The sequence below is a fragment of the Mugil cephalus genome, chromosome 1 (assembly GCF_022458985.1).
Source record: "Mugil cephalus isolate CIBA_MC_2020 chromosome 1, CIBA_Mcephalus_1.1, whole genome shotgun sequence".
NCBI classification, from domain to species: Eukaryota; Metazoa; Chordata; class Actinopteri; order Mugiliformes; family Mugilidae; genus Mugil; species Mugil cephalus.
Window position 1 is genome coordinate 35,200,966 of NC_061770.1, and position 25,531 is coordinate 35,226,496.

At 42.8% G+C, this 25,531-nt stretch overlaps 1 protein-coding gene and 1 long non-coding RNA gene across 2 annotated transcripts; both read left to right on the forward strand.

The window, feature by feature from the left end:
• The first annotated feature begins 1,528 nt into the window (after positions 1-1,528).
• On the forward strand, positions 1,529-20,096 carry LOC125021985. The gene is made up of 3 exons (XR_007114394.1): positions 1,529-1,834; positions 19,023-19,230; positions 19,319-20,096. It is a non-coding gene; the product is annotated as an uncharacterized LOC125021985 (long non-coding RNA).
• A 1,401-nt stretch (positions 20,097-21,497) lies between these two features.
• cd248a (CD248 molecule, endosialin a) lies at positions 21,498-25,180 on the forward strand. Its single transcript, XM_047571645.1, has one exon. It carries the CDS (start codon positions 21,775-21,777, stop codon positions 23,917-23,919), a length of 2,145 nt encoding a protein of 714 aa, XP_047427601.1. The 5' UTR covers positions 21,498-21,774; the 3' UTR covers positions 23,920-25,180.
• Positions 25,181-25,531: the final 351 nt, after the last annotated feature.

A 25,531-nucleotide genomic window follows, 5' to 3' on the forward strand; every position in this document is an offset into this window, starting at 1 on the left:
GGCCTGGTCCAGCGCTGGAGAGGTATGGGTGGAGAAAAGAAAGCAGAAGGAGCGGACGTGGAGCTCGAGAACGTTTGTTTACCTTCATGATTCATATCGGACGATCAGACTGGAAGAACCTTCACCCTGTGACCGGCTACACACTGAGTCCTGACCATTTATTGGGTTATTAAATCATTATTCAGCTGCACATTTGCACAGGTTCAATTACTGAATTCTACTGTTAGGAAGAAGCCATAGGTTTGGGCCAGTGACCCAAAAGTAGGAGTTAGGCTTTTAAATTGTTCAGTTTAATTCAGTTCAAATAGTTTAAAAGTAGCATAAGATGGAAGAGGACTGAAAACAAAACTAAATTGTAGTTAGAGCAAATTATTATGATTATTATCAGAATTCTAACCTTAATTTCAGAGTTTTGACTTTTTTCTCTCAGGATTTTGATTTTTTTTTCTCTCAGAATTCTGACTTTAATCTCAAAATTCTGACATTTTTCTCAGAATTTTGTCTTTTTTCAAAAAATTCTGACTTTAATCTCTGAATTTTTACTTTTTTTCTCAGAATTCTGACTTTTCTGTCAGAATTATGATTTTTTTAAATATCAGAATTATGATTTTTTTAAACAGAATTCTGAATTCTCAAAAAACAAAAAATCATTCAACTCCAATTTCTTTTTTTTTTATTTCAGTGGCCTTAATCCTCTTCCATAATTCCCAAATAATATATGAAGTGTTTTGTGCATGTATCCACTCAGATGATTATTACTCCTAGGTACTGATTTAACCTTGGACCCTAGGTACTAGGGTTACTGGTTACTGTAGCCCTGAACCCAGGGGAACCAGTGAACAATCAGAAAATATATATATATATTTCATACTATACTCTTATTGGTTGGAAGGAAGATGATAGTGAATGATAGTGAGATGATAGTCTCCACATATTGCATGGAAAAGAATAGCACCCAAAATATATTTAAGTTTTAAATTCAGTCAAGGGGAGGGGGTCTCTATGGTGGATCAGTTTGGCATCTAGTGAATTTGATTTAGACTTTGTTTTGGTTGGTCACAATAGCTTAGTTGCACACAAAAGAAACACTCGAGTTAAAATAAAGTGAGATTCAAATAAAATTAAAATAAAATATAAGTGTTATCTAGTTAAATAAAATAGAAAATGGTGTAAGCAAAATATGTGCAGGATCATCATTGTGAGCAAATTTACAAAAATAGTGTCCAAGGTGACCAGGTTGGTTGGACTGTCGCATGGCAACAGTGGCGAGGATCTTATCTTAAACTGTTGCCTTGTCGGAGCTGAGGGAGGGATGCAAACACCAACACCCAGGATCACGTCCCCATCCACCCGTAGACTCAACACCTGGTTGATGTTGATGTTGATGTTTTTTTTTTGTTTTTTTTTTGTTTTTGTTTTTTTAGTTGTTCCCTAACCATTTTTGTGTGTGTGTGTGCTTCCTAAGAGAACACTGAATACTGTACTGCTTAAAATATTTGAAGAGTTTTCAATGTTTATCCATAAAAGTGACAAAAGTGTATTTTCTCGACAGTAGATGAAGAGATCCAAGAACTGAACAGAAACACTTTCACTTATACCATGATCCATTTTTTATGTTCTGCATAAAGCCCCGCCCCCAAACAGTCATTGTCCAATCATACATCCTAGCAACCGTTACTACGTCTACTACTACTACTAGGTCCGTCAAGTTGTCGACCTCCAACAAGCTAAATGTTTGCAGTGGGGCAGCGGAGCCTTGAGTGGATCAAACGGTGTGGAAGGACCCACTCCAGCTAAATCTCCAGGAAATAAACAAACATACGTCTGGTCCAAGGTAAGGCTAGAACGGGCTAAAGCCATAGTGATAGCTAGCTAGCTAACGTCGAGCTAGCAAGACGCTCATATATACGCAACTGTAAATCAAAGTAATGGTTTCTATTGGTGAATATTACTAATATTAGAGCCTGGCTAACATTAGTTAGCTTAATGTTAGCTAGCTAGCTAGCTACTTCACAATTCCTTTGGCTCTCTCTTTCTATATATATATATATATATATATATATTCCTCCACAATCTCCCCCCTCAAACACCCTACTGTTTCACATGTTTGAAATAAAAAAAAAAGGATATTTGAACCTGTATATTATTTGAATAGCCTCGTATTGAACGTAAAATGATAATAATAATGTATATTTATAAAAAGCACTAGGCTGAGTTTAATATAGAACAAATATAGTAGGTAGCTTATCCCTACTTAATCTCTCCATCAGTTTGGGGTCCTTGGCCTGAAAAATAAACCAAAGATTTTGTGACCGCCCTTGCAGTACATCCACGGGTCCCCTAGAGGTTGCGGACCCCTATTGAACACCTATGCTGCTGGAGAGAGCTGCCAGCATTGAGTCCCAATGCAACAGCTAAAGTTAGCTAGCTTGCGTTAACTCGCCAGCTAACATTTGAAATAATATAAACAATGATGTTCAAACTTTTGACTACTACATTTAATAACTTCATAACACAATATCTGTACCTTTAGTTCTGGTACTTGAATAGTAAATGTTAAAATAAACTACGTTCAATTCTCAAGTATACAAAATGTTGAATGCTTTAGTACTTCTACTTAAGTGTGGTGCTTAAAGAACACTTCAACTTCTACTCAGCTCACTTTTTTTATAGAGTGCTTGTACTTTTTCTCAAGGCTGGGTCTCTAGTACTTTATACATGTCTGGTTCTGAAAAACATCCGTCAGTGTCACTCAAAGACAAGAAGATGGTACTAAACTTAGTGTATTAAGACTGGGCCAGGCCGCTCTATTTACCAATTGCAGCTGTCTCATAGTGATGTTGTTAAAGTTGTTTTATAAAACATATACAGCTATTTGAATGTGACATGCGTCATAGCAGAGATGGAGAAAAGTTTCCAACGATCTTCTCCAATCTTCAGCTGATGTCATCCATGGAACTTCCTTCTTCTGCTAGATCATAGGTACTTAATTTATTAAGAAATATTATTGCAACGAGTGGAATTAAATTAAATTAATACTGATTTAAGGATCCCTGCTAGCCTGAGATACTGTATAGATTGTTGGCGTTAAAGACTCAGTCTGTAAACTCACTATGTCAAAGCTGGACGTTATAAGAATTAAATGCAGGTTTATAAAATCAGATTGAACCACTTTTTTAATGTGGACGACAGAAACAAAGAGTTTGTTTAAGTCCTCGGAGAGAGAGCGAGAGCGATCTGACTCTGGTCAATGGCATCTCATGATGTCCATTCTCCGTCCTGATCTTTGTTGACTGCTACTGCTCGTTCCCAGAGTGTCGTCAGCTATTTATAGCTCGTAGACGCCTCAGCCGAACGGCTTTTAGTCGGGGAGCAGCTCCTCGAGGGGTGAACAGAACGTCCCCCCTCTCGGTTCTTTGCCTCCTTCACTTTGTCATTCTCCAAATCTCTTCTCGCTCTCCCATAAAGCAATCTTCTCAGACCCACGGCTTTCCCCCTCCTCCTGCTCCATCATCAAGAGGATAAGAAATACAGCCGAGGAGCGATGAAAACACACATCAGCATCTCAAGAGTTCATGAAAGTGAAATGTTCCGCATATTTTCTCTGTGGTGACATGTGTGTGTCCTGGAGTGGCTTAGAGGCACTCAGAATGAATATTTGATCATATTTTTCCCATTTAAGGCTGTGGTGCAGTGACTTCCAGGATACACTATGAATAGAGTTACAGCTCCACAACTGGGCCTCTTGACACTTTATGAACCTCTGGTAGCTTAGATTGAGCAATCAATTATTTGGTTTAGCTTGGGGACAGATAACTAGACACAGTAGAATTGAAACCTTGAAGCTGATGTGAGACCTGATTGGGTAAATGTGGCGTTAAATCGTTTCTACTGTACCGTATGACTGCACAATCCCAAAGCCCTGATGCAGATGCAGATGTCAAAGCCAAAATAGGAAAGGCAAGGGCAGCCTTCCAACAACTGAAGAATATAGAGGTCCAACAATAAATAAAAATACAAATCTTCAACTAAAATGTAAAATCAGTCCTCTTCTAAGGAGCCGAGACCTGGAGAACAACAGCTTCCCAGCCATCAGTACAAGTACAAACCCTCATAAATGGATATCTGAGCAGAATTCTGAAAATCAATTGGCCGGACACCAATGAAGACCTGTGGATGAAGACAAAGCAAAGCACCAGGTACAGACGAATTCAGATGGAAATGGATTGGGCACACTAGCAAAAAAACAAAAAAACAAAACAGTAAACCAATTCAAAGTACCTCCAGACAGGCTCTGTCATGGAACCCATAAAAAAAGATGGGATACACCTGGTCACAGATACAAAGGAAAGGCAGCAATCGAGGTCTTCTGACAACCCCCAACCCCAAATGATGTCAGGCATAAGTAAGTAATTGGAAATGAGAGGTTTGTAAAACACAGACAAACACAGGAGGCATCTGGCAGCATGGAAATGAGAACCTCCCACAGAAATGAGGTTCAGAGATACAAACATTTGTACGACTCGTCTCCGGCAAAATAGTTGAAACTGAAGTAGAAAGCAGAAACAGAACGAGCCAGACTGATGAGGTACGAGTAGAAATGACTCACAGCGGCGTAGGCTACGTACAGTGGTGTGAAAAAGTGCCGACCCCCTTTCTGATTTCTTATTTTTTTCCATGTTTGTCAAATATTTATAATCAAACTAATTTAAATATTAGACAAAGATATCACAAGTAAATAACAAAATGAAGGCTTTTGTTATTAAGGTAAAACTGAATCCCTACCTACATGACCCTGTGTGAAAAAGTGTTTGCCCCCTGAACTTAATAACTCATCTTTGCCGAATTTTTGTAATTCAGCCACACTGGAGGGTTTTCCAGCATGAACCGCCTTTTAAGGTCATGCCATAGAACTTTGACTGGGCCACTCCAGAGTCTTCATTTTGTTTCTCTTGAGCCATTCAGAGGTGGAATTACTTTATTTCTCATTTGTTCCTGAATTTCTTTGGATCTCGGCATGATGTCTAGCTTTTTGAAGATCTTTTGGATCTAGTTCACTTTTTATCACCAGAGAAGGTAGTGTATTTTATTGAGCTTACTGTCGTGTGGGAAGACAGAGTTGCCTAGTAGCCTACTGCTGTTGGCTAGGCGAGTTAGCTGATGTCTTCTTGTTCGTTGCTAGCTGGAAGCTGACTGCTAGTCTGCTGGTTGGTTTTCAGTTGGACTGGGATTCTAAATGTGTTGAGCTAACTAGGCTAGTTAGATGATGTCTTTGAGTTGGTTGCTACCTGGTAGCTGACCGTAGCTTGCTGGTCAGTTTTCAGTTGGACTTGGATTCTAAATGTAGCAAAAGGAAATTGCTTTGTCACACTAACTTAGTTGAAAACAACTGTAAAATAGTAGAAAAAATTAAAATAAGCACAAAATGTATGAGATTTTTATGTACACACATACAAGAAACAAGACATGAGTAAGATGTAATCAGACCCAGCACTTTGCTCTACAAGCTGCTGGAAATGTCATTCAAGTGCCACTTGTCCAAAAAAAGGCATGATAAGAACACATCAGTAGGAAGAACATTGCCCAGGACTGAATTACTGCACATGGGCACAAATACAGTGGTTACAGCTCTCAAACACTAACTGGGGGAAAAACATCTGAAACACTAAAGCCTGCAAACGTTGGTTAGCATATTTCAATGGACTGTTTTGGCAGGAATGGACGAGGAGAACGTATATTTTAGAGAATATAGTAATAAACTCACTCCTTGAGACCGGAAACATTATGGTGGCTAGTGGTTAGCATTAGCATGTATAGAGAATCCCCCAAATAATAATTAACTTAACGTAATTTCAGTCACAATCGAGTTTAACCCATAATGTTATTGAGGCTGAAACTGATGATGTATTAGATATTAATCTAATCCTAATCCTGATATCAAATGTGCGCTTCAGACAGAGAGTTGTTGTTGATTGTCACATTCCAATCCTTTCTTTTAATAGCGTTCAACCAAAGTCGTCTTCAACTGGCAATTGCTGATATGTGATACAACTTCAACTTAGCGTTTTTTCTTTTTTGGTTTTGACCCAAAATACATCAAGATGATATTTTCCCAGTTGAAAGTGAGAGTGTTCGCCTCACGCTTCCCTCTGTTCTGCCTCCAGCTAACATTGTGACGTCAAAGTGTATTTGTATATTAAATCCATTGATTATTAATATATGTGTGTGAACTGTTGTAATATATTTATAGTAGTAATATAAATTTCTGTTGACATTATGTTCATTATAATGATGTTGACTGACTGATGATATATATGGTGTAATTATATACTCTATTGATGCATTTTGTATATTAAATCCATTCATTATACACAGTGACGTGCAGTATGGAAATGGATCACAGGGAGATAAGGGGGCAGGAGTTAATCCTTTTGGGACTGATCTTTGTATGTTCTTTCCTTTTTTTGTTCTAAATAAATAATCATTCATTAATTCCTTCATTCATTCATTGAGTTCTGGTGGTGTGATGCGTACCATCTGTCAGGTGTTCTTTGTCTTTTCTTTTTTTTTTTTTACGAGAAGCGGCTGCTGTTTTAGTTGGCGAGCTACGTACAGATCCAGACATGACATATTTTTTATTTTAGAGGTCTCGAGGCTGAAGTTTATATTTGGGTGTTATCGTTGCCAGTATTTATGGAAACCTGGATGCAACCAAGCTGGAGTCAGAAGAAAGCTATAAATACACTAGTGGTGAGAAAACGCGTCCCCCCATAGTACTAATACACATCACATATATGGGCCTAGAATACTATGTCCTATCAAATCCAAATCCTTTTTTTGTTTTTTTCTTCTGACTCACCCTCCTCTGCCTCTTTCTGCCTGACCCCCAACTCCTCCCCGCCGCCCCCCACTCCCCTCCACTTCCTGTTGTATTTTGGGGAAGGCTCGGTTGGAGCGTGAGAATCTTTTTTTTTCTGTCGAGGGCCGTCTTGACCCTGAGGTATTTGAAGCCACATACATGCACAGCTACAAATATTTTGATTGCAGACCTCATCCTGACATGAGGACACAGGGCCTGAGATTCATTAGGAGTCGTCTAAACCTTTCAGAGCTTTCATCTGTTTCCTTTTTTTTTTTTTTTTTTTTTTAAAGACATATGTGGTATTCGTGCATTTTAAAGCTTAAAAACCCAAACATTTGACTTGTTCCCCCCCTCACCCCCGGAGAAGGTTTAATTAAAAAAAGGAAGAGGGGGGAAAAAATGGACTTTTGTTCTCACCAATTTGTTACCCACATGAGTTTGGGTAATGGTTTCCTCATGGATGCAGACGACAGCCAGCCTGGTTGTTTAGAGCGCGTCAACCAGAATGATCGGGACTTTAACGGCCTTCCGTCATTACAGCTCGTATTCACCTTCGCTCGTCATAATGTCTCCCAGAGACAACGCGAAAGGATGTTGTCTGTGGGTGTAAGGGGGGCGTGGTTGCGGAGCAGACCCTAGATTGGTTAATTCACAGTGGGATTTAATTATGAGGCCTCCCTGGGGTTGTTAATGGTAAACATCTCCTGGAGTTCTCCCACAGCGGAGCTGCAGCCCCACACTGCAGCCTTACTGACTGTTACAACCTCTGGAGCCGCGCCACATTCTGGTTAGATTAGATGTTGTCAGGCTGTCGGCTGAGCTTAACCGTGGCTGTGTTCTGTGGGTGAAGGGGGGGGGGGTTGGGGGTGGGGGTGGTGGTGGTGGATGGTTGGTTTCTGCTCAGAGTTGGCAGTTTGGTCACGAAGACTCGCACATACTTCCACACGTCTTCTGTCAGAAACAGTGTTCACAGAAAATAAACACTTGGACAACCGAGACGTGATGGATGTCACACGAGAGCATAGGCTTTCTGATCGGAAAATGTATCATGTTTCGTGTTGTGTTCGCATCAAACTCACCCACATCAAAGGCTCCTTTAACCTCCTGAGACCCGAGCTTTTCATGTTTAATTTCTCCAAGGTATTTGGAATTAGTAGGAAGTAAACAAGCTAAAAATCATCTAGGGGGTCCACGGAGTTACTGCAGAGGGGTCGCAAAATCTTTGGTTGACTAGAAATTTTTATATATATATTTTTTTTAATTCTCCCCCACAAATTTAAATTTCTTTAAATACACATTAACATGAGTCCAACATATTTTCGTAAAGGGATAAATGGAGGCGGAAGACGTTATCGTTCAGTCAACACTTGACCCATTCGCATGCGATACAGGAGCTGTCTCAACAGCGCACCATCACACAGAGCGTCACTCTAGACCTGTCAATGAAAAACCTTCCTGTGCACAGTAGGCCCCGCCCCCATCGCTGCTGAGCCAATCACGAGGCCACATGTTACGTCGTCAGATTCCCTACATTTGGCTACGAAAAAAGAATATTTGAATCTGTTTATTTATGCAAAATGATGATAATAACGTGTATCTATAAACAGCACTAGGCTGAGTTTATTGTAGAACACATATAGTTTGGAGTCCTTGGCCTGAAAAACGTTGAAGACTTCCTGCTTTAACAGGAAGTAGTTTTTGGAAAAAACAAAAAAATGTCCCGACATGTGGACATGGGGATTATTTCACTTGATATTATAATAGAGTCACCAATGTGTAACAAAATCTAAAACATGCCTGAACGTGTGTCCTCAAATGAGTACTTGCTAATTAGCGACGTTGTAGCTTGTTGCTATTGATAGAATTTGTTAATCATTCATTCTTCCATAGACTGACTCCAATGAATCGTCGCTATCATGTTCTTACATCAGTTGGACAGAGCTTCTAAATATGTTTAGCTAACTAGGCTAGTTAGCTTGTGTCTTCTAGTTGGTTGCTAGCTGCTAGCTGACATCATAGCCTGCTGGTTGGCTTTCAGTTGGACTGGGCTTCTAAATATGTTTAGGTAACTAGGCTAGTTAGCTGGTGTCTTCTGGTTGGTTGCTAGTTGGTAGCTGACTGCTAGCCTGCTGGTTGATTTTCAGTTGGACTTAGTTTCTAAATGTGTTTAGTCTGGGGTCTTGGCTCAAGGGATTGTAACATCTCATCCTGTGTAATGACGAATGTATGTAGTCCAAACTGAGACAGCTTAAATGTTACATTGCAAAACAGAGATCAAAAGATAAGCACACAAATATAATTTGGCCTGGTCTCAAGGTGTTAATTTTGTAACCATGGTTTCTGAACCGGACAAAAGTTTGTTTCAGACTGCTATGGTTAAAAAACAAAAACAAAGAAACAGTGCCTTGAAAGGAACCTGTGGTAAGTATTGTTTACTGCTACTGAGCTTCAACAGACCCTCTGTTTTCTTCTTAACGTGATAAGTTGATGGTTTCTTTAATGCAAAGAGATGGATTCCAGACGAATTGTGTGTAACAAACCGTCCTGATAACTGGTGTATCTCCTCTCTTTTGTCTCTGATAAAGCTCCCCCAGAGCTACAGACGACAACGAAACACGGCAAAGCTCAAATACGGTGATGGATTTTAAATGAACTGAGCTGTTTTTCTGTGTTTAAAACCTCATTAGGAGCTTGTTTGGCTGAGTTATAGTGTTTATAATTATTAAAACTCACGTCTCACGTCGCCATGTTATTGCACGCTGAAGTGGTTGGATAATTTCCTCTGCATTTTATCCTCTGATGAACCGAACTATCTGTAGTTTCCTCTGTTTTCGTCCCTCTGTGTGAGGTGAACGGAGGATGGATAATGTATATTTCTCGCAGCTTCGGAGCCTGATGCAATGCACTGAAAATCTCCTTGACTCAATTTGTTAATTAGGCTTTACGGGATTACTCTAAACCTTAGAGGCTGCGCAGTTATTTATTTTTCATTTTTAATTTTGAACGTTTGTGTTTTGCATTCCAGTCCAGAGTGCACAGGAACTCAGACCTTTATACATCCAGTATATATGTAGTCAGTGTCAACATATTCTCTCCCCTCTTTCCTCGCTGGGCTGCTCCTGTTGTCATGGCGACGGCTTAGATTAGTAGTCACGTGTGACTGAAAGCTCTCACCACGCCAAATTTAACTCCTCATCCTGTTTACAATATGATCAGTGACAGAAATAAATAAATAAATAAACGTTCCCACGTCTGTGTCTGTTCCAGTTCATCTCAGAGTAACCTGACATCACAGAAAGTCTGTTTCCGATAAAGTCTGAACATTGTTTTCTGTCAGTCAACTGTCTGGTTCGTGACCCTGCTCGTAATTCAACTTTGACGCGTGGGAAACAACAAACTGTACACTGATCAGCCACAACATTAAAACCACTGACACGAGAAATAATAACATTTGAACCATCTTGTGACAGTTCAGTGTTCTGCTGGGAAACATTTGGACCTGGTATTCATTCATTCATTCGTGTGGATGTTATTTAGACTTGTAGCACCCACCTAGACCAGACCAGACACCCCCACCCTATAGCAATGACGTCATCATCATCTAATTGTTTTTTTGTATGGTAACCCTGGTCTGGTCCCTGACGTAACCCCAGAAAGGCAGACGAAGACTAGTTGATGTCTAGATATTTGTAATTTCAGTCACTGAAGTTGAGAGGAAACGAGGTAAGTTCTGGACTGACTTATCTGGGAACGAGAGCCTCTGATTTTGTGACAGCATGTGGTTGTGGTAGAGTTGGATGAGCTGGCAGGAGTTACTATTTGTTTGACTTCTAGTGTTGATGGACCCAATTTTGGCGGCTCACTTTTTGATGTTACTAGCTGGATGAACGTTGCAGTACTGTTACACTCGTTGTGATCGTTGTGGCCGTTGCGTTCTGCTTGTCCCTTGTGTGTTTGCTTCGTTGAATTTCTAAGTTGGTATTCTTTGGCAGGTGGAGTTTGCATGTTCTCCCTGTGTCTTTCTCCAGGTACTCCGGTTTCCTCCCACCTCCAAAGACCTGCTCGTTAGGCTGATTGGTGATTCAAAATTGATCCTAGGTCTGAGTGTGAATGGTTGTTTGTTTTTGAGTTCGCCCTGCAGTAGAACGCCCAGGGTTGGGCTAGGGTTAGGGTCAGGGATGGCTGGGATAGGCTCCAACAACCCCGCGACCCTAGTCCTCACTAGTGGTAGTAGAAGATGACATGAGACTCTTTGGCAGTGACTATGAACCACTATGCTGGGATTATTTGTTCCTACCCTTAGTATTTTTTAACTCTTGGGAACCGAATGTATCATCTGTGACACGTTAAAAACTCAAATTGTGGCTGAACCCTGGGAAGTTGTGCTTTCGTCTGGAAGACCTTCGTGACACCTCAAGGGTATAACTAGCTTCGCTTTTACCAACAAATTCCTCCAAACAACTCTCCCTTCCTTGGTCTCTCGGTCTTGCATCATCATTACTGTAATGGCAGCTTCTTTTTCCAGAAAGAGCAACTTCCCGGTGTTCAGCCACACTTTGAATTCTGTCCATTGGTGAGTTTAGGTCTTAAAGAGTTAAGGTAGCACCTTTGTGCAGGTATTCCATTTACTTTATAGCTGTTGTGCTACATCTTTATTGTAGGGGCATCTATTGTTGCACGTCTTGGAAGATCTGGCATGATCCCAGAGGGCCTTGTGCATTTTTCAGAGTTCGATTTTGAGTGTGCACCTCCACCAGCCTTGTTGTGACAACTGGTGCAGTGGTTTTTGGTTCATACCTCAAACAGCCACACCTGAGAAAACGTGAACAAAGGGCTCACCATGTGTCACCTGTCACGAATTTGATTGTTTGCCTCCATTTTATGCTGCAGCCTTCGAGCCGGATCGTTACGACATTAATATGCTGGACACGATTGTCCAGATGTGATTTACGTTATCAATCATCAGATAGCCGTGTAGCATTCTTTTCATTCATCAAGTCCTGTTGGTGCGTTGTAAGGTCAGATCAAATTAGACTGCGGCTTACTAACCTCATCTCACTATCGACGTTGCATCAATGAGCAGCTGCCAAGAGACACAAATTACCAAGCTTTCCTTGAGACTATATCATATATGGTAAGGCTCCTGTGTTCTCTGCACTAATCTGCTGCTGCAGCCCAAACTCCAACCCTGGCACAAACAATTCTGCTTCACTCTGGCTCTTTGCCAAAACACACATTTTAAATTGTGCAAATCTCTCTTGTTATTCTCTGGAGCTTCTGCACCTTCACTCCAGAGGACAGCAGGTTAAATTTGGCTTCCAGGTTTAGGTTGCTGCTCACACTGCCACACCAAACATCCCCATTTGTTCACTCCTGCCCTCCTATCATTACATTTTTTCGAATTTTGTTTCATTTACATCATTAATGATGCAGGTTGTCGCAAGATACTTTACAGAAGCCACTACTACTGGTTCAATGATAGACTGGAAACCACCATATTATATGTATGTGGATGTATGTGATTGGTTGTGCTAATGCTCCATGACCAAGCCATGAACCGCTGGTTTATACACCTTTGGCAAATGCTAAATTAAGCAAAAACACCTGGAGTGTCTATTTCCTGCATGAATGGACGATTGTGTTGCACCTGTATCCTCTGTTGCTTCAGTTGCAGCCATTCTTTATTTGACCCATGAGAGTACCAATTAAGACGGGCGTGATGCTAAAATAGTGAAGAGCCCCTTATTGAGACACTGCAAGGCCTGTCAGTGCTGCACACAACTCACACACTAACACACGAGTAGAGGTGGTTAAATATATTTAATGTTTACTGCTTCCCTTCAGTAATGTTGCACTTTCAGTCACTTACAACAGGAGTTCTATAAATTAAGCTTAGAAAGGTTTAGTGAAGAACATTATGCAGCCAAACAAATAAAATAAATACAATATAAAACAACTATTTCCAGATATTTCTGTGAAATTTCCATATTTGATGTAACCAGAATCAGAAATGCTCATTTTAATATTAATCCCCAGGTGGGAAATTGGGTTTGCTACAGCTATTCCAATAAACCACAGTACTAAAAAACAAAAACAGAATTTTATATGCCACTGGCAGGCCGTGCATTTTCCACTTAAGGCCTCTTAATGTGATCGTTATGACGACGCTGCTGTAGAGACCGCAATAAAACCCGACATTGCATCGATGTTGACCCAATAAAACGGCAAAAACATAAAAGATGTAAATATAATTTGTTTTACTCCCCGTGCTGCTCCCTAACTCACATTAACCAAGGACTCTGACCCCACTCCCGTAACTCTCTGGACTTTACATAGCCAGTGACATCTATATTAATACTATATATTATATTTTCATCCCATCCCTTTTTGCAACAACTCAGAGGTTGCACCAACCACTTATGTATATTGTCATGTGCCATGCCATGTTTTTCTTTTCTTTTTAGTAAAACTTTGTATATGCTGGCTATTTATATCTATACTTTGACTTGAAACTATTTAGAGTTCGTCCTTGGAGCCTGTTAACCAATGGTAGTGGTTGTATTTGCTGACCTGAAAGTGGTGGACACCCCCTTTCCCCGACTAGATAGCGTTGCCCTGGAGCTAGCTAGCCCTTTCCCCAACTAGCTAGCTTCACCGCAGAGCAAGGTAGCCCTTTCCCAGCTAGCTAGCTTTCCCCCGGAGCCCCCAGCTAGGCTAGCTAGCTCATTATAAAATGCAGCTTTTTCTGGAAATCCACTGTAAAATTGACTTCCAGCTATTGTGTGTTCAACAAATAACTATCAAAGCGTTAACAGGGATGATTTGGTTGAGCAGCCAGCCATCAGCTTGGCATATTATTCCAACTTTATGGTTAACAGTGTATAAGAAAGGATGAACTAAGTCATATTATAACAAAATACAAATACAACTAATATGCAGCTGTAAGATATTTCACTATATTTATGTGACATGGCTCGGGGGGGTGGGTTCTGAGTGGTTTGTTGAGCTAAGAGGCTTAGTCACTTTGTGGTTGGGGGGTTTTCAGCTCTTCAGACTGTGGGCTGCAGCTGACACAGAGCAGAGGAGGCCTGGTTCACAGAGGAAGGTCACAAGGTTGACACATCAAAAAAAAGAAGAAGAAGAAAAAAAAGAAGGAGCTGACTGACTTATCTCCTCCACGGGTGGGACTCTGAATACTCCCCACAGCCAGTCACACTCAAGGTAAACCAGACATCTGGTCCGTTGATAAACTTCTCAATAGCGTGACTTAACTCTGACATTCAGACTTGTTCCCAAACAGCATTGACATCATTATGGTTCAGATCACTGGCAGAAGCGTCCTGTGTCTGATTTATTTTCTCGTATGTGACTCAGATCTGTTTATGTAACAATGTGAACAGGACAAATCATGCAGAAAATTTTAAGCTGCATGTTTTAGCTTTAAGCTATTGTTGCGCTGTCTCTCTGAACATCCTGTTACAATTTATCTGCTATACAATCCCTGCCTGTGTCTGGCCCGACATGTCTGTTTGCATACTTCGTCACGGTTCTGAAGTCGCTCAGTTGTTCTCAGTAAACAGCTAGCAACTTGAGCTTGTTGAAACTATGCACAGAGAAGGCATAACATTATGACCACCTTTCTAATATTCCTATAAGCTTCCGAAACAGTTGTGACTCATCAAAGAATAATGAGTCATCCAGAGGGGGTCCTGAATGTTTTTAGTGGGGAGAACTTTGGCCTCTGTGGGTTGAGAGCCATCACAGTCTTGTTCCCAGCTAAGCTAGCACATAATAACCTTTACCTTTTCTCAACTTAACAGACTGAAATTCTAAGTAACTAGACCTGAACTAGCACTCCAAAGTTATGGCACAAAAACCAATAAAGGGGTGATGGCCCATTCCCCACCTAGCTAGCTTTCACCCAGAGCCACTAGTTAGACTAGCTAGCTCCGGGGTTGGTGCCCTTCATCAGAAAATGCAGCTTTTTCTGGAAAGTTCGCTGTAAAATTGTCCTTCTTCGGCCATCGTGGGGTCAACAAATAGCTATCAAAGCGTTATCGGGGATGATTCGATAGAGCGGAACGTGAACCACTAGCTAGACCTGAACTAGCACTCCAAAGTTACGGCCCAAAAACCAATAAAGGGGTGATTGTCATACAAACACTTGGAGCATTTCTACACCAAGTAAGTTTTAAAACATCCAAATTTACCTCATTAGGCAAAATTAGCTTCACCAGAGGTGAATGAAAATTAGATATTTACCCTGTAAACGTGTTCAGTTCCGCCTAGGACCCCGAGCTGGAAGGGGGCCCCCAGAGACGGGATTGATATTGGTCCATAGCAGTGACAGTGATGGAACCCTTAGAGACGTCTCTCTAATGGGGCCCGCTACTAGCTGGCTTGCTGCTGGGGCGGGGAGCTGCCTCTTGCCTTTGGCCTCCAAAGTGTCTTCATACAACCCTGAACGTGTTACTACGGCTAGTATCAGAGTTCTCCTTATCCGATTAAGACATGTATGCATGTATATGCCTTAATCTGAGTGTAACTAGACAACACATGTGAATATGCTCCACAACCACTGTGCTGGCGCATGACCCTTGAACAAAAACATCCAAGAAAACATGCAAACTCCAGACAGAAAGGCCTTGAGAATCAAACCCTCGATTCAAAACCTGGAACCCTCTTGCTGTGAGGCAGTTGTACCAACTGTGCCGCCGTGCTTCCCAGTAACAGAACCAGTAGAAGAACCACCTGAAGGATTGCACACATCTTATCTGCACCATTAAAAAGCTGCATTATAAGGTCAACTGGAAAGGAGGCCGCCTCGTGTGGAGGAGGAGGACATATTTTCTCTGCTCCATGTTAACTGGGACAAGGACCGCATTCAGAACGATGAACTTTGAGCATAGCTCGATTGAGCTGTGCATGCCTAGGTGTGTGAATGAATGCCAGGTTCAAAGGTGGACCTGTTGTGGCTGATCAGTGTACAGAACGTATCAGTAAACGTTAAAAATCCTCCAGAGGTGAATGAAAAGCAATACAGGAGAATGATGAGAGAAATGTCTCTTGGGCTAGGGTCAGGGACACTGGAGGAAAAGTTATCTCGGGGGTCTCCATGGCAATAATATGTGGCAGGAACTGGGGCTCTGATTTAATTGTGCACCTCCGGACTTGTCGAACACACAGCTTTCAACTGCAAATTTGCAAAGGCTTCAAAGACACGCTTTCTATTCTGCACAGAGCGAGCCGCGTAGTAATTTACAGCAGTCTATGAATATCAAGCAGAGGAGTGAGTCACTGTTGTTGCGCGATTGCGAAGATAAAGGAGTACGGGGCGACGTCGTGTACTGTATCAGTCAGTCAATTTTCTTGCTGAAAGGCTGGAAGACGGGAATTGATGGAAATGGAAGCAGCTCATTATTTCGCCCCTGACAAATGCTCTGGAGGCCGACAGTTTGGAGACGCACTACACTCCATCTCATTGAAAAGATATAATAACAACATCACAAAAAGTAAATGCCAAGTGTGGCGCCTGAAAGAATCCCTGAGATTCACAGTTAAAAGTCCAATTATGTTACAGTTGGATTCAACAGGTTTGAACCATTTAATTAAGCTGACCTCTTCAGCACCGTTTATCTGAGATGTTGATATTTCCATGTGCATAATTGCAGCAACCATTTTCTTAGCTGCAGTTTAACCAGACAATGTGACATCAGTGAGTACAACTATTAAAGCTAGTTGGAGTTGGATGGTTTCCTACGCTCTTCTTCCTCTTCCTCTCCGGGTTTCTGCCGCCTCAGCAATCTTTGTTGTTTCATCCTGTATAGTGTCTCTGACACTCACTAGTCCTTGGCCTACTTTTAAATAGCCTTTCATCTTCTTCTTTAGGCAGCCTATTGTGCCAGCAAGCTACCTGATGTCTAGTAATGCCACTCAGACCACCCTCTTCGGCTCACCCTACTGTCACCGCACCGAAGCACAATAGCCCTAATCCTCAAGATATCATGTAGAAGAAAACTGCAACTGAGGCCTACTCATTAATCCCAGAACTAATAAGAGTTGATCAGCTTGCTTGTAGCTATTGTTGTTAGTTTATTTGGTAGTTTATTTGTGGCAAATACATATAGGAAAACCCTGACTGTAGTAGAAGCATTAAGGAGTGTCATTCCAAAAGGCGTTAAATGGAAAGGCAATTGGAATTTTGTCTTTAAGAAATTCTACAAGTCCAGTTGCCTTTATTCAACACCTTTTGGATTACCATGACCTGAATTCTCCTTTCAGCGGCCGTAATGTTGTGGCTTATCTGTGTATATTAGGCTAAGGCATGTCCTTCTGAATCGTCTTCCAGGATATTAATTTTCCTCCTGTCGTCAGTGGAGCTGAATAAAAGAGATTATTTCTGGTTATTTCAATGCATGCTCTGTAATTCAGTCCCAGAAGCTATTTGCATAATGCAATGAGAAAGTCAGTAAAGAAGCCCATTACAGCTCATTACTGGATGAGTAAAGCAAATGAAGTAAAGCGGTGACTTAGAGAAGTGAGAGGATTGAACGTCCTGGCGTCTCGGAGCCGCATCCTTGGGTTTTTCCTTTTGTGTTGGAGCCATTTATCGCATACCTTTGTGTTACTGTGAATATTCAGGGGTGTTTTGGTTATTTTTCTGACTCCTACTTTAAAGTTTTATAGCAGGAAAACAGAAGAGAGCGGAGAGACCAGGTGCTGGTCGGGAGTCTAGGTGCTTTTTAATTAGAGTTCATTATTGATCCTTAAAGGACACTGTTTCGTTGCAGTCGCTTCCATAAAGTTTCTTAGTTTCTAACGACATTAACCATGGTTTGATGGCAGAGTGGCAAGACACATTTCTGACCGTCTGCAGTTTGATCGACATCATGTGGACGAGACAAGTATATTGGGACAATGTTCAGTGGAAATGGGCCAAACAAATTCAAATGTTGTCCAGACTTTTCTGGACAACGGGTCTACCAGTTGTCCAGACTGGTAGACCCGGTTTAGCTTCGCTAACCACAAGCGTCTCCTTTCCTCTGATAACTTTGAGCATTGTTCTCCCTAATTTGTAACAACTTTTGTCAGTGTTTGAAATTCCAAACGTTTTCTGCGGTCTACCCGGTTGGTCCACCCCAAAACACGCCAATAATTCACCATTTCCCACGTTCTACTTCAGTAGACATGGCCAACATGACTACTTCTGGAATGATGACTCACCGTGACAACTCTCTACTGAAATGTGAAGCAAGCCGTTCATGTGACGAAACCCACCGACATTCTCACAGTTGAAGTGGTTCTGTCCTGAGGAATGGGCTAAAATTCCTCCAAGCTGCTGTTGTGTTGTTGCAAACTGTGAAGTGGTGTTTGTTTGTGTGGTAAGGATGAGGTCCACCTGCTACGTATTTGCTCCGGAGAGTGCAGCTCGCCTCATTCGCTGCTGGAGGGTAGAGAGTTGCGCGGCATCAGATTATTTTCTTTTTCAAAGTCGGCTGTTACGCGATGATGTATCACCGATATAATGATGATGGAGGAGTGGCTCAGTGCTAAATGGTGGGAGCCAGCCCTGTAGTTAGAGGCATTTATACACCCAGACTGAGCCCCCATCAATTATATCTGACACAGGAAAATGAATAGACTTAGAACAGTTCCTAACATTCAGCCTACGAGTCAATTAAGATGTGACTGTGGATGCAGTGCAATCAGTTTAACAGCCACATCAGCTACTTCTGCTGTTGGCAAAACCCGTAAAAGGCACATCAGGCAGTTTTTGTTCAGTTTCTTTGTGCAGCTCAACAAATGACGCGTCTCTCGTGTAAAGAGCTCTCGTGCTCTTTCATCGTGAGATAAACCATCTCCTCTGCACTCTTGTTCACAGAAAAGCTTTGAGGTAGAAAATTATCCGGACCCCTGTGACCTAAAGTCTCAGCGTTATAAAGATAATATTGTAACAAGACATTTCCTGGTGAGCCAGGCCTGGAGGGCTGGGATGAGTAATCAAGTACAATAACAACCAGAAGTCCAGCTCTCTAAATCCGACTTATGTGCTCTGTAGAACATACATGCTATATTCATTTTTTCACATGATTGAAATATGTAAATATTTATGCGTGTATGACACTTTCCAAACACCTCTATCATCATCATATATGTGCAGGAGATGTCCTTGTGCCATCCAGACATGACTCATTGGGAGCGATGCTCAACGCTGCATGGGAAACCATTCAAATCCCAGAAGGTCCTGACTGGAATCCGAAACCGTCTTCGTGTCCTCACCACCCTCGTCTCAGGATGTGAAAGATATCAGAGCGCGAGCACCAGATTTGAATTACAGATGGGATTTGCAGGATCGGCAGCAGAAAACTGTAGGTGTGCAGAGGAGAAAGTATCTTGACAGACTGTCTACTTTATTAAAAACTCATGCATATTAAGAGCCACATTTCTCTTCCCCAGGCTCTTCTCCAGGTTTCCATAAACCAGTCGATAAGGTAAGGACGTTCATAATTTAAAAGGTGTTTAGAGATTCCTCCAGGGGAGCTGGTTGGTAGGTAAACGCCATTAAAATAACTATTCAATATAAGTACTTGCTAATTTGTGACAGCACATCTTAGTAAGATCACTGAGCTTTCAGAATAACAGATGAGTTGGCTGTTATAATGTTGGAATATACTAAGAGTCATTAGCAGGTTGGAGAATTATGCATTCAGGCAGGAATGCATGAAGACCGGGTGTTTAACTCCAGTACCATGGCTTTAAGTTTGGGTACTGACATAAAAACTGGCATTACTTGAAAATGGGAACTAGGGCAAGGACATTCTCTCCACGGACTGAAAACTACATGAAGATTAAAGTCACAATAGAAAAGAAGAAGAAAGGCATCAAATAAATGCAGCGATTTTCCCAATTTGTCTATTCATGCCATGGTTACAATGATTTCCTCTCCTGGGAGTTGATAAGAGAGGCCAGACTGAGAACAAATGGGGGGGGTTTGAGTCGAGTTTTAACCCACGGGGGTGGTTGGCCAACAGAGATAACTCCATAATAGTCTGAGAGGTCACAAAGGAACACAGGGGGACTTCCAACAGCAGCTTGATCAACATTATGTGGACAAGCCACAAGACTATTGGGCCAATGTTTTGTGGACAGATGAGACCAGAGTAGAACAGATGGGTCTAAATGAGAGGCATCGTCATGTTTGGAGAAGAAACAACGCTGCATTCCAGCATCAGAACCTCATTCCTCCATGAAACATGGAGGAAATGACAGGACATGAGTCCATGAGCTGAATGAGAGGAGAGACTGGAGGAAGGAAAAAAAGGAAGGAAGGAAGGAAGGAAGGAAAGAGAAGAAGAAAGGAAGGAAACTTAGTCATGCATCGAGGCAACGAGTGGTTCTTAAAGAACGTTTAGAGTACACCAGATGCTTAGGAACAAGTCAAAGTTTTGACCTTAGAAATGTTGTAGCATCAGTTGATGAGAGGAAACCACCGTCTTCTCATAACTGAACCGGTTCTGATCTGATTAATGGGATCAAACTCCCCCAACTTGCTGTAAACGACTGATCAGCAGTTACCAGAAACATTTAGGATGGGGCTCACTGGCTTTTGCAACTCACAGATAGGTACAAGTGATTCATTTTCTTGAATAAACAAACACAAAGCCATAATATTTCCGTTGCATTTGTTTGATTGCGTTCTGTTTGTCTACTTTTAGATGCTGTGAGAAAACGCAGGATATCCTCGGAAAGTTTCTTGTCTGTTTTCATTCACAGTCATAGGTATTTACTGTATTAAAGCTGGGCTCAGGAACAGTCAGCTGGATTTATTCCGGTCTCAAAGGACTCAGACTACAGGAGTCCAGCCCCCCTCACCCCCCCTCCAACCCCACATGCCCTACTCCTTAATTCTCTCTCAAACACACACTCTTCTAGCATTTCCCGTTTAGAAACATAAGTCTCCATTTTACTGACCTGTCTTTGTTTTCATAGCAAACCCGGGGGGCCCTCTTCCTCCACACTGACATTGACAACTTTCGCTACTTCTCCATCGCATTCTTGCGGCAACTTAGCTGCAGTCATCATCTTGCAAAACTCCAACAGAATCCAGCTGCATCTAAGACGTTTTGTGCAGGGACAGGTATTGCTTTGTGTCCCGGGATTGTCTTGTCAGAGCCAGATGTGCGGTAATAGAGAGATGAGAGTCTTTTTCTCATTACCCCCTGAGAACCTGAGAACAATCAGGCAGGTTTATTTTACGTCTGCGCCTGTTGGACCACCTCCAACTGCTACAACTACTACAAATTATGGAGCCAAAAAGAAGGAACCCCATTTTGACGAGCTACTAAACTCCTTAAGGGGCATGCATGTTAAAGTCCATCTGTTCACATTGTTAGGGGTAACAAAACTTGGTTCGTGACGTTATTATTTGTGTGTGTGTAAGCAAATGGCAGCATACCAAATTGACTCCTTGAACAGTGATTATGAAAACCATATGACATGCTCTGAAAAAAGAAAGACCTCCCCCAACTCTGACACACAAATGCTCCCACCCCCATCTACCAACTTCTTCCAAAAACATAGAATTCTTTTCCTCCCTTCATCCCCCCCAGTTATGTCCACCCTGCCTTCTTGCTGTATCCCCCTCCTTCTCCCTTTTTACTCCCCTCCCACCCGGCTCTATGAAATCTCTGGACAATGTGCATTCACTCAACTCCACTACAGATCTCTCTCAGCCGGCTGGAGTGAGGAGCACAGGCAGTGTTAGGAAAGAAACAAAAATATAGGGTTCAAATGATAGGGAGGAAGGGTGCAGATAGGCAACAGAAAAACACCAAGAAAAAAAATAGCATCAAGAAGAAACATTGAAAGGCGTGGAGAAAGCCAGGGATTTTATTCTTAAAAAAGAAAAGAGCATGGGTTCCCAGGTGAGCAGTGCCGCAGCTGTTCTCTTCACCTCTCTGCTGGCTTTGCTCATTGGATTTTCTTCAATCTTGGGCGAGGAGCTGAGAGAAAGGGATGCACTGTGTCACTCAGAAGGTTGCTTTGTTGTCTACTTTCAAAGGAAAACTTTCCTGGACTCCTGGAGGGCCTGCAAAGAGAACGGTGGCAACCTAGCCACCATCAAACGCAAGAAGGATGCCACCAGCATTACTAATCTCTTCCTCAATATGGATTTGCCCCATTCCCATTCTAACGTCAGAGTCTGGATTGGCCTGCAGCGCCAGCCTCGCCAATGTTCTGCAACTCGCCCGCTGCGGGGATTTTCTTGGACTACCGGCGACCAGGACACGGACTATACCAACTGGCAGAAGGAGGACTCCCCCAGTATGTGTTCAGTGCCACGCTGTGTGGTCATGGGCTACAGCACACAAGACCAGACTGATAACTTCAAGTGGCTGGATGGTTCTTGCTCAGTCCCTGTGGACGGGTATCTCTGCTATTACCCCTACAATGGAATGTGTCCTGCCTTGCAGAGTGAGGGGGCAGGAAACGCCCTCTACACCACGCCATTTAACCTCATAAGTACCCTGCTGACCCACATACCCATTGAATCTGTTGCTATCTTACCCTGCCCGCAAGGCACCAAGCAAGAACAGACAGTTGTGTGCACGCTGAGGGAGGATGGCTCGGCGGGGTGGTCAAGAGAAACCCCACTTTGCTCCAACCACTTAGTATCATTTAACTGGTGCGACCAAAACGGCGGCTGTGAGCATTTCTGCAGACCGGCCAATGGTCACTTCTACTGTGAATGTGCTGGAGGCTATCAGCTAGGAGATGATGGGAAAAGCTGTGAGCCGTATGACGTGTGTCAAGGGGCCCCCTGTGAATCTGAGTGCGTGCCCCTCCCAGATGGCTACCGCTGCGCCTGTCCCGACGGATACATGCTCGCGCAAGACGAACGCGGCTGCCTGGATGTGGACGAGTGCACCCAGAGTCCCTGCGAGCAGCTTTGTGAGAACGCGGAGGGGACATTCGAGTGTCGGTGCTGGGAGGGTTACGAGCAAGACGACAAGGGTGGTTGTAAAGATATAGATGAGTGTATGAATGACCCGTGTGAACATGAATGTGAGAACACTGAAGGATCTCATATCTGCCTCTGCAGTCTGGGGTTTTCCCCAGTGCCCGAGGATCCCAGCCGATGCCAGGACACTGATGAGTGCCAGATCCAAGGGACCTGTGAGCAGATGTGTGCGAATTATGACGGCGGATTTCAGTGCGACTGTGAGGAAGGCTATGAACTCCTGTCCGATCGCAGCTCGTGTCGAAAGACAGGGGAAGGGGACGGTCATTTCGCTGTCACCCCTCCCTATCCGTGGGCCACCCCCCAGCCCGGATATGAGTGGGACCCCACGGACTACGGCTGGGGGACCACTAAGGAGGACCAGTTTCCAAACTGGCAGCCTGGGTGGGATTCTGAGTCTGGTTTGCATGTTATTTGGGTCACCCGTGCCCCAGAGACAGGACAACCGTTTGATTCAACAGTCTCCCCTGACACACACGGGACTGAGGAAGCTACAGACGTAGCTGAAGATGAAAGTTTGTCCACTACCACCTACACTACCACCTACACTACCACCACGTCGACACCCAGTCCAACCTCCAACACTTTCTCAGACGAGTATGAAGGTGACGGTGAGGAAGTAAGTACGCCTTTTCCCTTCCTTTCCACCTCTGTGATATCTGAGGGAGCTTGGAATTGGTGGGACAGTCCGAGTCCAGAGTCAGATGAGACAGTAGATCATATCTCTACTGTTTTCACCCAGTCTACCGCCTCCCCGTCACCTTTAACCGAGGGCGCCGGACGTGACGACACCATGGTTCCTGCGGAGCCTGTAGACAAGGATCTAGGGCAGGGCAGAACCTGGCTCCTTTTAGGCCTCCTTCTGCCCATGTGCATCTTCATCGTGGTGATGGTGGCACTCGGTATCATCTACTGCTCCCACTGTGCTGTCCGGTCACGCAACACCAACGCCCCCGACTGCTACCACTGGATCTCTGGGGCCCAAGATAAACAGGGAGCTCCTAACCCCTCAGTAGGGGTCAAGACCCACGTGTAAACAGGGAAGCAAGAAACTGAAATGTATATAAACAGACTCGGTGTCAGTGGAAAGAAAAGAGGAGATAATGAACCTGGTAGTTGGTAGGATACGTGATCCAGCCTCCCCATCTGTGGAGCAGGCGACTCTTAAAAGACATTCGGACGTTGAATGAGAGGTGATGTTGAAAATCAATTACCTGTTTGGGAATACACACCGATCAGTCACAACATAATGACCACCGACCGGAAAAGTGAATAGTATTTAAACCATGTTGTGACAATTCAGACCTGGCATTAATTCATGAGGATGTTATTTAGATTATGCAGCACCCACTTAGACCAGACCAGACACCCCCACCCCATAGAAATGACACACTAAAATGCTTAAGGTGCAACTAAAAAACAAAAAACAAAACATGAAGGACTGCACAAGGTGTTGATTTGATCTCTAGGGCTGAGCGAATCGATCTAAATATCGATAGTATCGATACCAAGGCCAGTATCGGTATCGGATCGATACTAGCGTGATGAGATCGATACTTTTGTTACAGTTTCAAACCAGACACGCCCGCCCCATAGCGATGGCACCCTCAGAAGGCCCACGTCCATCCTCCGATGAGCTGCACAACAGTTTTGAAGACCTTCACAGTATCAGGAAGGTGGTCATAATGCTATGGCTGATCTGTGTAGTTTCTCTGTGGTACAAACTGCAACCTTGATGCTGCACACACCGACCACGCGGTGCAACATCTGCTTGCTTCCCGATTGCACTAGATGTCACAGTTTAAATTTATCTTTTACTGTCAGTTGTGTTTTTGAAGCGGATTAACATGTGATGGACTCATATCAGCATTTGGAGACATTAGATAAACGTCCCCTCCAGATAAAAGACATACATCACATGAGATAAGATTCAAAACCCAGAGTGGATAATAAAAGACCTTCTTTGTATATACTGGTTCTTTTGTCTGTTTTTGTTTCTTATTATCACAGCGCCATTTGTTCTGAGGAAATATAATGTTTAATAATTTAACCTGTTGGAAACGTGTTGGATTGAACTCAGCTGTGTGGAGGCTGATGCTGATGCAGATTCACTCATTTTTGCGATTTGATACGACACCCAGGTCCTGAGCATGAGGCCTCTGATAGGAGCGAGTATGACGTCCATAGAAAACAGAAATACAATGAGCCAATGGGTTTAAACTGTGAACTATGACAAACATCTGATGTAAGTTTTTATTTTTCTGTTAAAGTTTCTTAATTAAAAACAATGAAACGGGTCCAGTGTGAGGGTTTAATGTTGATCTTGAGAACATATCTGCATCTATGTGATTCAGTATGGGGCCAGCTGTTTCCTCCCTGTGCTCTCATCTCCAAATCTATGGCCACTGGCCCGGCCGACCTGCTCTGAGTCTGTTTGTTGTTTCTCAAATGCTCTTCTCTCCCCTCTCTGCAAACACACAGACGCCCACCCACCATGAGTCTGGTTCTGTCTGAGGTAAACTCAAGTTAAAAGCAGTGGTCAAGGATGAAGGTCATTCAGTGCCTGTAGGTAAAAAGGAAATGAAATAAAATTAAATGAAATTATTAATATAAATTGAATTAAATAAATAAGTATTTTTTATTTTTTA

Bases quoted from the DNA above. Each gene is read 5' to 3' on its own strand.
- cd248a (XM_047571645.1), top strand. From the start codon at position 21,775: ATGGGTTCCCAGGTGAGCAGTGCCGCAGCTGTTCTCTTCACCTCTCTG.